The 17,597-nt window shown below is 37.8% G+C and overlaps 1 protein-coding gene, 1 non-coding gene and 1 pseudogene across 2 annotated transcripts; 2 read left to right on the forward strand and 1 right to left on the reverse strand.

The window, feature by feature from the left end:
* Positions 1 to 329: 329 nt before the first annotated feature.
* On the forward strand, positions 330 to 436 carry LOC125593573. The gene has a single exon (XR_007329476.1). It is a non-coding gene; the product is annotated as a small nucleolar RNA R71 (small nucleolar RNA).
* Positions 437 to 9,078: 8,642 nt separating this feature from the next.
* On the forward strand, positions 9,079 to 10,731 carry LOC106381589 (short-chain dehydrogenase/reductase SDRA). Its single transcript, XM_013821506.2, has 6 exons — positions 9,079 to 9,318; positions 9,573 to 9,689; positions 9,832 to 9,966; positions 10,040 to 10,165; positions 10,254 to 10,355; positions 10,445 to 10,731. Exons 1-6 carry the CDS (start codon positions 9,181 to 9,183, stop codon positions 10,592 to 10,594), a joined length of 768 nt encoding a protein of 255 aa, XP_013676960.1. The 5' UTR covers positions 9,079 to 9,180; the 3' UTR covers positions 10,595 to 10,731.
* Positions 10,732 to 10,861: 130 nt separating this feature from the next.
* LOC106380231 lies at positions 10,862 to 14,624 on the reverse strand (annotated as a pseudogene).
* Positions 14,625 to 17,597: the final 2,973 nt, after the last annotated feature.

Consider the following 17,597-nt stretch of genomic DNA (forward strand, 5'->3'; position numbering starts at 1 on the left):
AACCCTCAACCTCATGGACAACAGGGGGTGTCTCTTGGCTTGGGTTACCAACAAAGTGCAGCTGCTCTTGTGTGGCTTTATCAGCAAGGAGGATGTCTATCTTATCCTGTAGAGCTTTCAACTCCTTCCTCGTCTGCTTATCATCTGTTCGACTGCCTCTGTCGTGGTCTCCACTGTAGATTGCATCACTCTTTACCATGTTGTCAACCAGCTCCTCTGCATCTGCCTCAGTTCTCCCCAAGAAGAACCCATTGCTAGCTGTATCCAGTTTGGCCCTATACTTAGGAAGAGCACCACGGTAGAATGTGCTCAGCAAGCTCTCCTTAGAAAAACCATGGTGTGGGCATTAAGCTTGGTAGCCCTTGAATCTCTTCCAGGCTTCACTGAAGCCTTCCAAGTTCTTCTGTTGAAAGCTGGAAATCTCATTTTTCAGCTTAGCAGTTCTTGAAGTAGAGAAGAACTTCTCCAAGAATGCTCTCTTGCAATCATCCCAAGTGGTGATAGAGTCGCTGGGTAGAGACTTCTCCCACTGACGTGCCTTATCCCCCAAAGAGAAAGGGAATAGCTTGAGCTTTAAGGCATCTTCGGACACACCATTGGTTTTTGACAACCCACAGTAGCTGTCGAACTTGTCCAAGTGATCAAATGGGTCCTCTAGAGCCAAGCCATGATTCTTGTTGTTCTCGATCACGTTGAGGAGTCCTGACTTGACCTCAAAGTTGTTGGCTGCCACAGCCGGTGCTCGGATTCCTAGTCTATGACCATGAATGTTGGGCCGGTCATAAGTACCAATGGGTCGAGCTGCCTGCGGTTGGTGTTCTGCCCCTTGCGGTGGATCTGCCATATCAATATCCAATCTCTGCAAGTGGGCTTGTTGTTCTTCTTCTCTTCTAGCTCTAGCACACTCTCTCTCGAAAGCTCTGATGTCTGCTACTATTGGAACTAGGTTTGATGGACCTCTACTCCTCAAATTCATAAACCTGAAAGTGAAAGGTAGGTGAAGAAGAAGAATCAGTAACAAAACAAAATTAAAATGACTTAGTCTCAAGCAAGTGACTAAATCTCAATGTTTAAATCTACTCAGAATTTGGCAACGGCGCCAATTTGATGTTAGGAGTTTTCAAGGCTCCTAAGACAAATGTTGTAGTATAAATGATTGTCGAACCAGTTCTGAGAGATATGAAAGCACTGAGAATGCAAGTACTCACTTAATCTAAGTGCAACCAATGATTTAGATGAGTTTTAAGCTATGACTAAAACTAAAAAGCAATAACAGAATGATATTTTCTTGACTAAGGGAAAAGAGAACTCATGGGCATAGGGATTAGACATTGGGTGATCAAGTTTCGAACTAAGGATGACAAATGATCAATCAAACTATCGACCTTAAGCCTAGACACAATTCTAAGCAAGCTCTATGTCTAGATGAATGCTCATTTGCTAACATATCTCAAACATCAAATGTCTTTGGTTGAATAATATGAAAGCAATCATTACTAACAAGTCTATTAGCTATTTTAGCACCTTTAACAACAAATGTCTTTGGGAAAGTATACTAAAATCCTAGGAGAGTTGTCTCAGACATTTCATCAAACACCTTTTGGGTGGGAAATGCCTATTGATCAACTTTTGAGTGGCCAACTCAGAAGATGCATTATGAATACTCTAATAGCAAGGAACAAGAATGATCTACACTAAAACATCCTAGAACTAACCTAATCACCCTTAATCTCCCTAACCCATGAATTCAAAAGGTGATTACTCACTAATCTCCATAATTCCTCTTAAACCCATATTGGATTTCAGATTAATCATGTAGAGAAATAGATAAGAAATCAACAAGAACACAAGAACATAACAATCAAAATCCAAGAGATGAACTTCTCAAGAGAGTTTTTTTTTGTATTTCTCAATAGATCCAAAGATAATCTGTCTGCCGCCTCGGCATGTCGCTACGACAAGTCGCTCCGGCCTTCAGGAGCGACCTCAGTGGGTCGCTCTGAGAGGTCGCTCCGGGCTTCGCTTCGTGTCGTCTCGCCATAGAGACGCGAGCGACCTCGGGGTGTCGCTTTGGGAGGTCGCTCCGAGAGGGGTGTGAGATGCGAACGACCTCGGTGCGTCGCTCTGGGCAAGTCGCTCTGGGCTTCCAACGGGATGAGTATGGCGAGCGACTTCACGGGGTCGCTCCAGCTAGGTCGCTCCGAGAGGTGCTTTGGATCGACCTCATGACGTCGCTGCGGAACCTCGCTCCCATCCTCTGCTCGTCCAATGATCACCTATTTCACCTCCTTTGAGCTCCAAATGCATCCAAATGTCCCCAAGAACTCCATGTGGCACTCCAACACCTGATAAAGACTCATGTATGCAAAATGTAACCTAAACATGGCTAAATCCTAGTCTATATGATCAAAATGCACATGGACGAATGGATAAGATAATGGAAATATGCAAGATATCAACCGTCTGTGAAGACAAGAATGTCATATGCAAAGCTTAAATGGGTCAGCTTAACAGCCTGACATTGCGGGTGGTATCCAAAAGAACCAGCAGAAGCGGCTTCATTAAATAGCTTAGATAGGACATTGTTTAAGATCACATATAAGTAGGGAGATAGAGAGCATCGCAGCCTAATACCCATGGCACTAGTAAAAAACCCTTCCAAGCTTCCATTCACTGCCACATAGAAGGAGGCAGTCAATATACATAACGTGATCCACTGAATAAACCGTTCTGGAAGCCCCATAGCCTTGAGAACCGAGGTGATAAATGACCATTTGACCGTATCAAATGCCTTTGAGATGTCAAATTTTATGGCGCATCTATCGGTATTAGTCTTCTCGTGATACCCATTAACAAGCTCCAAAGCAAGCAAAACATTTTCCAAGAGAAGCCTACCTTTGACAAAAGCGCTTTGATTGAGCTCAATTGCTACTGGGAGGATCCACTTCAGACGTCTCGCTATTACCTTAGATATGACCTTATACAGGAGGTTACAGCAAACAATAGGGCGAAAGTCCTTCATTGACTGAGCTGTCTCCGTCTTAGGTATAAGAGACAGGATGGTGGCGTTGATACCAGATGGGAGGAATCCAAATAAAAAGAAAGACTGTATCTCAGTGATAAAATCCTTTCCAATGACTGGCCAAGCAGCGACATAAAATTCCTTAGTGTAGCCATCTGGCCCCGAAACTTTATCATTAGGGAGAGCTTGTAGCGCTGAAATTATCTCTGCGGCTGTTACCGGAGCCGCTAGACGTCATGCATCCTCAAGAAAACATCTATAAATCAGCAAATTCTGCAGGGAGCTAATCGAAATGTCCTCATTCTCCTGATCTTGACACTGCAAGAATTTTTGAAAATGCATCACTGCCTCCTTCTTTATATCTGCACTGGTCGTAAGGATAGTTCCATCTTCAATGACCAAAAGTCTGATGGCATTCTTTGCTGCTCTTGACTGGACTGATTGATGAAAAAAGGTTGTGTTCTGATCCCCCGCTTTCAACCACTGAATACAAGATTTCTGGCGGTAGAATTTCCCCTCAATCCTAGCCAGATGATTCCATCTATCAGAGGCAGCAGCAGCTGCGGCAAAGGTGATTGGATTAGGGTCCTGTAGTACCTAGTTCTGACAGCAACATAGCACCTCATAGGCCTGCTTTGTACGGTTGGGTAGATCTCCGTAGTGCGTTTTATTTAAAGCTCTCATCTCAAACTTCAGTTGCTTTAACTTCTTATGTAATAAACTCAACGCACTTCTTGAATGGTATAAATCTTCCGTAGTCTCCCATACCTTAGCTACTGTTGGCAAAAATTCCTCATGCTCTGCCAAATAATTGAAAAAAACGGAAGGGTTTCCAAGCTTCTTCCTTACTGCCAGCTAAATGTACCATACATCTCCCATGATCTGAGACTCCTCCAGCATCAAATCGAGCAAATGACTGAGGAAAGCACCTAGCTTCTTGCCTATGGAGTTGTCTTCCACCATGTGAACAGAGCTCCTACATAAGGCATATCTGAAAGAGCACAATCATGTACTGCCTCCTGAAACTGACGCATACCCATCTGATCTGCAAGATAATCGTTCACTCGAGAATGCTCTCCTGATGCCAAGGTTGCATTAAAATCCCCCAGCACAATCCATGGCATAGCATAATGACTGTAAGCCGCTTGCGCTCCGCGCAACTCTTCCCATAACTGTCTCCTCTCGCCCTCTGAATTTGAAGCATAAACTGCCGAACACAAAAATTGCTCCTTTGTTTCAGGAATCTGCACCGCACATGTGATCACTTGTGCACTCGAATGTAATCGCGTGACTACCACTTTATCAGACCAACAGAACCAAATGCGCCCAAGATGATGGTGATCATAGTTGGTGATTGCGGTCCATCCCGGTAAAGCAACCTTCATACACTTATTACAATTCTCCTCTCGTACTCTAGTTTCAAGTAAGCAGCCAAAAAGTGGTTTCTCTGCATGTACCCAATTACGAACTGCTCCATGTTTGCGCGACATGTTGAAGCCACGCATATTCCAAGCGAAAAAAAACGTCATAACTTCCTAACGAAAGTTTTTTTGTTGTTGTTCTGCACCTTCATCAACTTCAAATCCCTCGAGTTTGCTATCTTCCGCTTTGTAGCCTTAGATGCGACTCCAGTTTGTTTACCACTTTTCTTACTTTCCCTTGGAAGAGTGGCTTCCATTACTTCCTCAACCAACACCTCTCCTTTTTCAATTTCTGTCTCATCTTCATTCTCATCCTCTGAAACAGCCAGCACATTAAATCTCGATGGAAAGACTATTATAGCTGTTTCCATCCCATGACTGCTTTCACCCACCTGTTTATCAGAACTTTTCTCAGCCGTTGGACTCCTTGGCCCTCCATTAACCAAAGACCAATTTTGATGCTCTTCATTAAATACAAACGACTCCACATTTCCTCCCTGGATCTTCAATGCCATCTCGCTATCAGCGGGAGCAATACCTGTTTTCTCTACCAAGGGCGGCTGCTGGTAGGTAGGCGTGTTTCAGAGTGTCAAGACTTCGAGCTCATTGAGTAGATCATTCACAACATTCGACTGCGTCCCACTAACAGTATCATCCAGCTTCAGCCCTTGCTCTTTATCATCATTTACTCCTGAATTGGAACCTTCGACAACAGAGTCAACAATAGCTATACCACTGTGCTTCTTCAGAATCTCCACTTTCTATGACTTACATTCCACTCCTCTGTGTCACCAGGCGAGGCAAACAGTACATCTTGGCGGTAACCATGGGTAAAGAACCTCGATAGTAACCTCTTCACCATTTGCATCATGAAAATTAATCTTCTCAATCAGAGTGTTGTGAAGATTTACTTCCACCAGTACTCTAGCTACATCCAACCTTATGCATCTCTCCGTATTCGGATGGAGCTTCACAAACTTTCCTACTGCGCGAGACAGACACTTCAAACCCTTCCTCGAGAACACGTGACTTGGTACACCTTTAAGATCAATCCACATCGGCATTGCTGTGAGATCAGGTTGATTGAGCGCAGTTTCCGGAGACCATTCATTCACTACCAGCGGAACATCAGCGATGTGCCAATCTTTCCGCTGTAAAACTCGTGCTCTGGCTTGGGGATTCTCAATCCTAAAGAGGACTGTGTTCTTCTCCAGGAACTGGACATCAATCTTACTACCATTCTTTCCTGCCATCCAAAGTCGATTGGTCGTGGCGTGAATAGAACCGATATGAGGCGCATCACCTATGAATATCCAACCACATAGCACTTCCATAACGGGTTTGGATCCGACAAAATCTCCGGAGGGATCTCCAGCGAGACCACACCATCGACTGCACCAATCACTTCAACACTAACATTTTCTGGACTTTTCGACCAAGGAGAATCGCGACTCACAGATCGGGGACTTGCAGAGCTGGAGGGGAGATCCCTAGATTGGATGGGGAGATCACCGGAGGAAGGAGGGGGGGGGGGGATCGGACAAATCATCCGTGCGCATCGCAACCCTAATCGCCGCCACCGAATAATTTCAATTTCTAATCAACAAAATGTCGTAACAACACTTTCACCATTTAGATCATATGCCAAATTATTAAATATACAATATTCTAACATTTCAACAACCAAGTGTTATGAATGGGTCGGTTTAATGAATCTATAAATTACTTGATAATGTAACTATGCAATAACAACCCACAAATAGATATGAGCCATATTCGTTTCAGTAACACTACAAGTAAGACTGGGCGACTTAAGTTTCTTCACAGTTTCGATTGTTCGGGTGAAACAAGAGAAACACATATATCAAAAACTAAAAGAAATTGACAAACGCTTGTGTCGCCAAACTAAACTGCGGTCGTTTTTCTTCTTTATCTTTTTTCTGCATCGTTACTTTGCAACTAAAAAATAGTCATTTCTTTCATTTTTTTCTTCTCTCCCATTAAAATTTGTGTCCCAGACGATTATCGCAGCAATTCCCAAACGAAAATGGCCATTTTCTACAACTAAAAAATAATATCCCGCGGCAAACCACTAGTAAAATTTATGGTTCTAAGTTATTTTACTCAAAACAAATTTTCAACAAAAATCAAACACTTATACGAGTAATGATGACGATTTCGTTTCATTTTAGGAAGGATATGAGAGTTTATGAAAGTTATTATTTTCTTCCCTTTTACATTTCTTCAATTTCTCAAAGAACAAAAAGAAAAGATATAAGAAGAATCTTGGTTGGAGATAAATTTTATACTGATAAAAAAAAAATAAGAATCGAAAGAATAAGAGGAAGAAGAAGAAGAAGAAAAAAGAATTAAATACTTATTAGAGATATATTTTACATTATAGAAGATACAAAATATGAATTAGTTTGTCACTGTGGTGTGGTTGAGGGTCACAATATTCCTTGAATCAATCAGGGCTCGAAACCCCTCTTCAACAGTATTGAAAAAAATATATATTTTAAAATAATTATTATATTAAATTGTAATAAACAGCTCAGCAACACATAAGCTTCTGTTAGTGACTTGTCATAATTCATAAACGTTTGACTAAGTCAATACATGATTTAACCTAATTTTATTAGTTCGTGTATGAAATTTAAAATAAATTTACGTTTATGTATGTTTTAGCACATGTCATTAGTGTATGTACTGATCGGGACCGCAACCCCCTGTTGATGTATGAAATGACCAATTTTCCGTTCTTGGAGACATAGAACTATGCAGATAATCTGGATAAAATTCAATAATACATATCACCGGTAATTTTAAATATCGATTTACAGAAATCTGAACATGTTTTGCGTATCTAAATTATAGTGTGCATGTGAATGCATGTCATTAAATATTAAAAATTCAGATTTGTATCATGTTATAAAAATAAAATGATATAAAATTAAATTAAATGTCGAATAAAATCTACGTTGTATCACGAATAGTTAATTCAAACTTAGCTGAAGATTTTCTTTTTGCAGAGAGATCTTTTAAAGGTCCAACATTCATAAATTTACACCAATAATGTCCGAAACACAAAACATTAGAATACAATATCATATTTTAAAATAAGTAATCAAGAGAAACGAGCTTTCTCTTTTTAAAAAGACATTATTTGAAAGTGTTTGGATTATTGAAGATGAAGTTTTGTATGTATTGTCCATCAAACATACGATGAGAATATATATGTATTATTATACAGTCAGCAAAATATTATAATATAATATTAAAATGGATACTAAAAGATTGATTATACTCCATATCCAATCCATTAACAAATATGATTTAAAAATATCCAGTAACAAATGTGATTTTTAAAGAAAATAATAAAAATTGGTCATAACTCGTCAAAGTTATAAAATTAAGCAAAATAATTATATGTCTAATTAAAAAGTTTGAAATAGTTATATTATTCAAATTAATAAATTAATTCAGCTAAAACTAATTATAAATAAATAATTTACCTAAAACCTAATAAAAATGATAAATAAATAAAATAAACTAAAATTATGGAAAATATGATAAATCAGCAAATTTACTTATCAAATAATAGTATATATATCCTAATAGTATATATAACTAAATAATTCATAGATTAACGGTTCAAACATAATATATAATCAACCCTTGAAGCTGAAAACAAATATCGACTTAAATATTTAATAAATTTCAAATCTTCCGCGAAATGCGGACGAAGCGCTGGTAATATTATAGAAGACTATATTTTCCAACTCACCTCTATTTGTTACTCAAATACAAATTATTATTTTTACCTTTATATTAAAAGAATAAAACAATATTTTTTATTTATTACTATAAAATACATTTTAATTTAACCTTTTTATTTAGAGAAGAAAATGATATTGATATATATATATATATATATAGATTTTAGAGAAAGAAATAATATTTGATGCCAAATAAAAAAAATTGTTTAATTATTTTTAGAATAAAAAACCGAGAGATTTGTTTCTATAATTTGAAAGTTTTATATTAGAAATAACATTTTATTTATTTACTTTTAGAAGAATACAACCGAGAGATTTATTTCTGTAGTTTGAAGATTTTATATTTTAGAAAGAAACGACATAAGTAGAAGCGGTCGTACACAAAAAAAAAACGAAATACCAAAACGCGCTTGTTTTCACGAAACGTTTGAAACCGCAAACTCACAATAGTAAATTCAGAGAAAGAAGAAAGGGCAAATCTCCAAAATAGCATTTTTTTAAGTTTATGTTATAAAAATAACCTTCAAAAACTAAAACGACGAAAATAACATTTTATCTTTTGAACAATTTAATTTTTTTTATTTTTCAAAATTTGAAATTTTATCCCAAAATCCCACTCCCCAACTCTAAACCTTAAAACCTAAACCCTAAACCCTAAACCCTAAATCCTAAACTCTAAACCCTAAACCCCAGCCCTAAACTCTAAACCCTAAACCCTAAACCCTAAATCCTAAACCCTAAACTCCACCTCTTAACTCTAAAATCTAATGTCTAAATTAATTTAGCATTGAGGTATAAGTATATATTTATCTTTTTTGATAAAACATTAAATGCTATTTTGGTCATTTTTATTCTTAGATGCTATACGTGCGGCAAAAAAAGTTTTCTAATGCTATGCTAGTCATTTTTGGAAGAACAAATCAAGTTAAGCAAAAAAGAAAAGAAAAGAGAGAGAGAAATGGAAGGGAAGAAGATAGGGAGGAGATTGGAAGGAAAGGTGGCGATAGTGACGGCTTCGACGCAAGGGATCGGCTTCGGTATCATCGAGCGTTTCGGTCTCGAAGGCGCTTCCGTCGTCGTTTCTTCCCGCAAACAGGTTTCGAAATTGATGATTCTCTCAAAACATTCATTCATAGTGCTCTAGATCTTTGCTCCTGTGCATGATTAGATTAGCTTATGTTGCTGAGTAGCGATAACTGTGTTTTCGATCCTCGAAATTGATCCAAGATTTTGCTACTGTGTGATTGAATTGAAGTTATAGAAGAAAAGCTCTGACTCTTATTAGAGAAGGGAGTTTTTTTTTTTTGTGGAAACTCGTATAGCCAACTTTTTACTGAGTCAAATGTGCAGGCAAATGTTGAGGAAGCAGTAGAAAAACTCAAAGCCAAAGGGATTGATGCTTATGGTATCGTCTGCCATGTTTCCAATGCTCAACATCGCCGTAATCTTGTTGAAAAGACTGTTCAGGTAAACACATTTCTATTAGCTTAAATCATACTGTAAAAGGTCTCATTCTCTATCAAAACTGATCATGGAGACATCTTTACATTACGATCTCTTTGATCTACTTAAGGGGAGATTTACAATTCTCTTCTCTGTTTGGTTTCAGAAATATGGAAAGATAGATATCCTTGTCTGTAACGCGGCTGCTAATCCATCTACGGACCCAATCTTGTCCACCAAAGAAGCTGTCCTTGACAAGCTTTGGGAAATCAATGTCAAATCCTCTATTCTTCTCCTTCAGGTAAACAAACCCTTTCCTTGTCATTTAGTGATGCAGAACAAAGTAAAAGTGTTGGCTTTGTCTCTTATATCAGGATGTGGCTCCTCACTTAGAGAAGGGTTCCTCGGTTATCTTCATAACTTCCATCGCTGGATTTCAACCACAAGGATCCATGGCTATGTATGGTGTCACTAAGACTGCTCTTCTCGGACTAACCAAGGTAATATGTCTTTTATGGTATCAGTGTCTTCCACATCTCACGACTGAATGATGGTGATGTTGATGACATTGAACATCATGTGTCTTAGGCTCTTGCTGCTGAGATGGGTCCGGACACACGTGTCAATGCTGTTGCTCCCGGTTTTGTGCCCACACACTTCGCTTCTTTCATCACCGGGAACTCCCAAGTGGTAAAATGTTAAACTAATATTGAAACTGTTAGATTTTTGAGGTTATCATTGTACATAAAGTGATCGATAAACACTTGATCTATGCTTAGAGGGAAAGCATCGAAGAGAAGACTCTGCTTAACAGGTTGGGAACAACAGGGGACATGGCTGCTGCGGCCGCTTTCCTAGCATCAGATGATTCTTCTTACATCACCGGAGAAACTTTGGTCGTCGCCGGAGGAATGCCCTCAAGGCTCTAAATCAAGTAATAGTGTAACAAAACCCAACAATGAAATTGTCATTTTATTTTAAAGTTTTCACGAACTAAGATTTTAAGAACAAGAAAAGAAGTTATAATAATATATCATAAAACCATCAACCTACGTTTGGTACTTTATGCTAAAGCTTTCTCTTAGTGTTTGACTATGCATCTATTAACATTAGTTACTTGTTTAGCAAGAAAATGATTCAGAATTTTAATTTAATACGTCCCTAGTTATCACAGTTCACTACCCAAAAAAGTTTTAAAAGAGCCATCAAGCATTCATTCTCCCTCTCCTGATCGAAAGAGAGCTAAAACTAGAAAACGCATCAGACATGTCGACCTTGAGCATAGCATCATTCATGGCATCTCTTAGATTCTTGTCATCAACAGCATCATAGATACATCCACGTCTCTTTGAGTCCCTTACGAGCTTTGTCCAAACCGAACCACTCATAGTTAAGAGTCCTCTCGTTCCCAACCACCCATAAGCAGTGCCTTGCACAAGTGAGTGCTACGTTAGCTCTTTGACGGTTGCTGAGAAACCCTATTTTCCCATTACCGTTGCTTCTTACGGTTGATATGATGATCACATCTTCTTCTCCACCTTGAAACCCATCAACCGACCGAACATTCAAAGTGAAAATCTGATCTGATACGTTATTGTACTTATCTCCGATCCTCTCCTGGATTGCTCTTGTCTGACCTTTATAAGGTGAAATAACGCCAACGTTCATCTTTGTCTTCGTCTCACTTGACACTGTTTTAAAAGAAGAACACGTTACTGTTGATACTTGATTTTATATATATGTCAATAAAATGTTATATATACATATACATATATATACCTTTGAAAAGATTGGATATAATTTCGGAAATCACAGCGACCTCAACCATGTTCTTAGGACTATTCCCATCACCAAACTCTTCTTTCCCAAGTCCCACGTTGATAAAGGAGAAAGAACCAAACATATTTCCTTGGAGAAACCTCTTTTGATAGTTTCTTTCTTTAACAATGGCAGCATCAGAGATTTTCCTATCATAAAACTCCATGTTGGGGAAAAGACTTATAGAGGGATGCATACGGTACTGAACATCAAGCAAGTGTTTGTTGTGGCCGAGCAATACCAATCTCTCAAACAAGCTTCTCCCAAACTTAGCCTTCTCACACACCTACATGGATTACACGAGACTATGTTCGGTAGTAATATTTATAAAAGAATCATATTAAATGAGTTTTGTGCTTTCTCAAAAAAAAAAAAATGCTTTTTGTATAAAATATTTAACATCGTGTCACAGAACCAGTTCTAAGATTTTTGGAGGTAATAAACTATCTAGTAATTGTTTATATATTTTTTTTTTACAAGTCTGAAGACTAATGCTTCATTTGCCTATGCTCAGTACCAGCCTTTGTTATGTATATGTAAACATAGTCAGAAGTCTATATATATTGCTTGGAATAAGAAGAAAGAGTGTACCTTGCTTTGTACCATAGCTGGTAGCTGAAGCTCATCACCTATTAGAACAACATGGCGCAGGCCCTGAAGTTGCAATGCTGCAACTGATTCACATTCTTTAAGTTGAGCTGCCTCGTCAACTACAAGTAGTTCTATAGATGCTGTCCTTTCAACGGTCATTTGAGAAGCACCAGAAACAGTGCAGAAGATTATGCATGCATTTTGTAGGCAAAATCTCATCCCATCCTCGTTCTCCAACAAGGTTGGAATCCTAAAACGTTTTGGAAGCAAACGGAGAGGCTCCAGGCAATAACATACGAAGCTTCTAATCTCAAAATCATGTTTGGATGAGTTCTTCTTAAGGAAAGACCTAGCATGATGAAGAGCTCGACGGGCTGTGATCATGTTCTTCACATCATTAGATGGTATGAAAGACTTAGGCAGATGTGTGTACATATCCACCACATGATGCTCCATATGATCCATCACCTTAACCAATTCTTGGCTTAAGTTATGGAACTCGTTCCTTATAAATTCTCCAAATGTAAGAATCTTTTCTTTCTTCTTATGCAACTCTTGGCTAGATCCATAAAACATCTTCTTAACGAACTCTCCAAATGATTCAAGAAAGCTTCTCTTGTCTTCACCTTTCTTCTTTTCACTTGACAAGACATATGTCTTGTAATTAGACTCAGCCTTCTCAAGAAAATCTACGAAAGAACTCAAACTCAGTTCCCATCCAGACAATAACAGTGACAGTTTACTGATCCGATGCTCAAGAAACACATCGAGGAGATCATTGTTCTTGCTGTCTATCCCCATTCTAACTCGGTTTCCGGATAAAACGATATTCCCTAGACCGTACGTAGAATGACCTGAGGGAGAAGATTCTTTAACCAATGCCAATAGCCTCGATGCAACTCCAACCACAGCTGTGTTTGTAGGAGCGCACACGACTGTTTTGCAACCTAAGTTGAGAAGGGCAAAGAGAAGAGTAGCGACCGTCTTTGTCTTGCCTGTACCGGGTGGTCCCCATATCAGTTTCACACTAGTCTTCTCACTAAAAGTCCTTGTTTCCAAGAAACTCAAAACTGCAGATTCTTGAGAAGCGTTTAAGTTCGTTGAACGTATTAAATCCCTTACATTATTCCCCCAAGTCCTAGAAGAAACAGAGTGCTCTGTATCCTGAAGTACAAAAATATGTTAAACAAAAAAAAAGGTTAAAACATGTTATAAAATATGGCAAATATTCTTTGTATTTTATAAAACATAGTTTGAACTTTAATTTAAACTCAAGAATAAAATGTAGTTTGAACTTTAATTTAAACTTAAGAAAAACTGAACTAGAAGATATATCTTTTCAATATACCAAATAATAACTTGGGGCTCAAGGATTTTTTATTACATACCTCGGTATTAGCCTGAAGAACACTCTTGATGAGACTCATGTTCCCACCTTCGTAGTGCAAAGCTTTCCAGATACGAGTGTTAGTGGTCAAAGTCATGAGAAAAACACCAGAGCCAAATGGAAACCTCTCATCAATGGATATGGATACAGAAGAGTGAACAGAGAAATGTGTCTCATCTTCAACAGAGAACACATACGCAAGAACCAGTGGGTTCAAGTCGTTAACGCTTCTTGGCCTTCCTGCTTCTGTGAGAGCAATGAGGTCTCCGCATTTCGTCTCATAGATTGTGTTGTTTCTTTTTACATTAACTCCCTTCAGTGATATATTGAAATGGTTTGATCTTCTACTAGTTTCTTTGATTTTCCTTGCCTCCAAGGAACGTATGTAGAAGACAGGTGCTTTTGATAAAGATCCCAAGCTTGAGCACAACTCCGTTCGTGTTTCCTCTAGTAGATGAGGAACGAAGCAGTTAAGGTACTCATCAACGGACCAGAACTTGTCTGGTATCGTTCTTATACGTTCCTTAAAGATGTCTTTGTTGAGAATCTTTTGAACTAACCAAGAGAAGACTTCACTAATCAGACTTTTGTTCTCTTCCCTATCCATGTTACAGAATCTTTCTGCCACATAATAACAGAGAAAAATGTTAGTTATGTTCGTACTTCACAGTTCATTTATAGTAGAACATAGCTACACAAAGACTTAACTTGACGTACAAGTCAAACTAAATGATAAGAAGGAATCAACAAAGAGAAACGACGATGAAGAGTACAAATTTGGCTTATCAGTTTACTTAAGCAGACGAAGGCGAAAGGTTAAAGAGAATGTTGAAGTGATCTGTAATTTCAACAATACCAAGAAAAATATTGTAAATGTTATGAAAGTCATATAGAGACAGCGCCGAAAACGTTGAAAAATATAAAAGATGTGGGGCCCGCTGTACTATTTGCACAGTAAATTCTACTTCTATATAAACGATCGATTCGATCGTTTATAAATTATCATTCACTCTTCTCATCACTCTCTAATACACTCTTTCTATCAGTATTATTAATTCTACGGGTATAAATTTTCCCTTTATTTAAATTCCCGCGATACAATAAAATTCCAGTTCTTTTTATAACACGTTATCAGCACGATCACTCTGCGATTCGGTAAAATTTATTTGTATCATTTATATCATGTTATAATGGTCGGAATACCGCCTATATTATTTACTAGTAATTTAATTTATTTATTGGTCGGCCGAGCCGCCTTATATTCTGTTTATTATTAATTGGTCGGCCGAGCCGCCGTATAATTTATTTATTACTCTGCATTGATCGGCTGAGCCGTCGCATGATTTGTTGTCATAACATAAATATTTCATTGCCATAATTTTTTCTTTTATGAAATTTTATAGATTTGATTGACCATTTAATACGATATTTTCAGACTGATTTTTAGTGTACTCGATTTAACCCCAACGGTCACAAAGAATTTTTTTCAAAATTTCCCCTTTCTCCAACGGTCATGAACAGTAATTTTTATCTATAAATACAATTCATTTTCACTCCATTTTCTCATCCAAAATATTTCATCTTCTCTCAAATATATTCAAATCGCTCTCCTCCGATTTTTCATTTCAAGAAAGATGATTCGCGCACTTTTGTTTTTATGTGCCATTTTCATTTGTGTTTCTATTTATGGTTTATTCGTTGGAGAATTTACTCCGAGTGAATTTAATATGAATATCGGTTTAATTTTCTTTACATCGCTTCTCCTTGTAATTGCTTGCATGATTAATGTAAACGGTTCCTTTTAATATGAATAATATTCTAATAATTTTTATTTATGTTCTTTAGAAATACAAATAGCAAAAATCGAGAAACTTCAGTTTCCGGCATTGGAAGTAACTGGGACAAACTACACGGCATGAGTTACAAACATGGAGCTTCATCTAGATTCCGAGAAAATACTCGAAACAATAAGAGAAGGCAATATATCAACCTCTCATGAAAAGGCTAAGGCCGTGATATTTCTGAGAAGGCATCTAGATGAAAATCTTACGCATGATTATGCGAGAACCAAAGATCCCTTAGATCTTTGGAAAGCTCTGAAGGAGAGGTTTGATAACCAAAAGAAAATTACTCTCCCCCATGCACTCGATGAGTGGAAAAATCTACGATTTCAAGATTTTGAAAAAGTGGAAACGTACAATTCCGCTATATTGAGAATAGCGGCGCAATTAGATTATTGCGGTAAGCCTGTCTCGGAAGCAGAAATGCTCGAGAAAACTTACCAAACGTTCCACAAAAATCATTATGTTCTACAAGAACAATATAGAAATTGTGGGTATACGAGGTTCTCTGAACTCGCTGTGGCGCTTATAATAGCGGAGAGAAATAATGAACTCCTCATTAAAAACCACAATGCCCGACCCACGGGAACCAAAGCATTTCCTGAGGTAAATGCAACGGATATAAAAAATCCGGAAAAAGGAAATTATTCCTATCGTGGGCGTGGTCGTGGCCGTGGTCACAATCGTGGTTTTGGTCGTGGTCGTGGTTATCGATTTAACCGCAACCATGAAAGGAGTAACAACCCAAGAGGAAGGGGATCCAACACATGGAATCGATCTGATCGGGTAAAAGGAAAAGAAACCCAAGAAAACCCTACTCATAAAAATGAGAACGTCTGTTACAGATGTGGATCGAAGGGACACTGGTCTCAAGTATGTCGAACTCCTCGGCATCTATGCCAATTGTACCAAGAATCTATTAAAGGCAAGGCAAAGGAAGTAAATCTCAATGAACACCTTGTGGGTACAACATCGACATACCTCGAATCCTCTGACTTTATGGGAGATTTCGACGAGGCCACTCATCAAAATATTGAAGTGCTTGTACTGATCAAGCTTAATAATGCCTAGTGATGCCATAAAATATTATGTATTTCACTTTCAGAATAATGTTGTATTTCAAAATATCTAATGTATAATTATTGTGTACTTGTTATTGATGCATAATATGTTTACTTATGAAAGTTTATTTTCTTTATTGATATTAACTGTGTGTTACAGAAATGGATAAGAAAGCAAATGGAACAACAACTAAACAAATTGGTAGAGAAGTTTGCATACCAGATAGTGGCACAACGCACACTATACTGAAGGATAAGAGATATTTCTCTACTTTAAAGTCAGTAAAAATGACTATAAACACAATATCAGGTCCTACAGACCTGATCGAAGGAATTGGCAAGGCGAACTTTATGTTGCCTAATGGAACAAAGTTTTCCATAGATAATGCCTTATATTCTCCAAATTCTAAGAGAAATTTGTTGAGTTTCAAAGATATATACCGTCAAGGGTATAACACTCAGTCTGCAACTGAGAATGGAAAGAAGTATTTGTATATAACTTCTGAAAAATCAGGCAAAGGCCTTGTACTGGAAAAATTTCCAGAACTTCCTTCTGGATTGCATCACACTTATATTGATGCTATAGAATCACATCTTGTGATAAAAAGAAATCCAGAAGATGTTACATTATGGCATGATCGCCTTGGTCATCCAGGCACTACAATGATGCGAAAAATCATTGAAAGCTCACATGGTCATTCAATAAAAACCCAAGATATATACCAAAGTAATAAAATGACATGTGATGCGTGTGCTCTTGGGAAATTAATCATAAGACCATCACCAACCAAAGTTGACAAAGAATCACCAAAGTTTTTGGAAAGAATCCAAGGTGATATTTGTGGACCAATACATCCACCGTGTGGACCATTCTACTACTTTATGGTATTAATCGATGCATCGAGTAGATGGTCACATGTTTGTTTGTTATCATCTCGAAATATGGCATTTGCGAGATTTCTAACTCAGATAATCAAATTAAGAGCACAGTTCTCAGATTATCCAATTAAAAGAGTTAGATTAGATAACGCTGGTGAATTCACATCCCAAGCTTTTAATGATTATTGTATGGTATCAGGGATTGAAGTAGAGCATTCTGTTGCTCATGTTCATACACAAAATGGTTTGGCAGAATCATTAATTAAACGGCTGCAACTAATTGCAAGGCCATTGATCATGAGATCAAAACTCCCAACCTCTGTATGGGGACATGCTATTTTGCATGCAGAAGCAC

Source organism: Brassica napus, chromosome C9, assembly GCF_020379485.1.
Source record: "Brassica napus cultivar Da-Ae chromosome C9, Da-Ae, whole genome shotgun sequence".
Taxonomy (NCBI): Eukaryota; Viridiplantae; Streptophyta; class Magnoliopsida; order Brassicales; family Brassicaceae; genus Brassica; species Brassica napus.

Bases quoted from the DNA above. Each gene is read 5' to 3' on its own strand.
- LOC106381589 (XM_013821506.2), top strand. From the start codon at position 9,181: ATGGAAGGGAAGAAGATAGGGAGGAGATTGGAAGGAAAGGTGGCGATA. The intron at 9,690-9,831 runs GTAAACACATTT...GTTTGGTTTCAG, and splicing joins TTGTTGAAAAGACTGTTCAG to AAATATGGAAAGATAGATAT. The intron at 10,356-10,444 runs GTAAAATGTTAA...ATCTATGCTTAG, and splicing joins TCACCGGGAACTCCCAAGTG to AGGGAAAGCATCGAAGAGAA.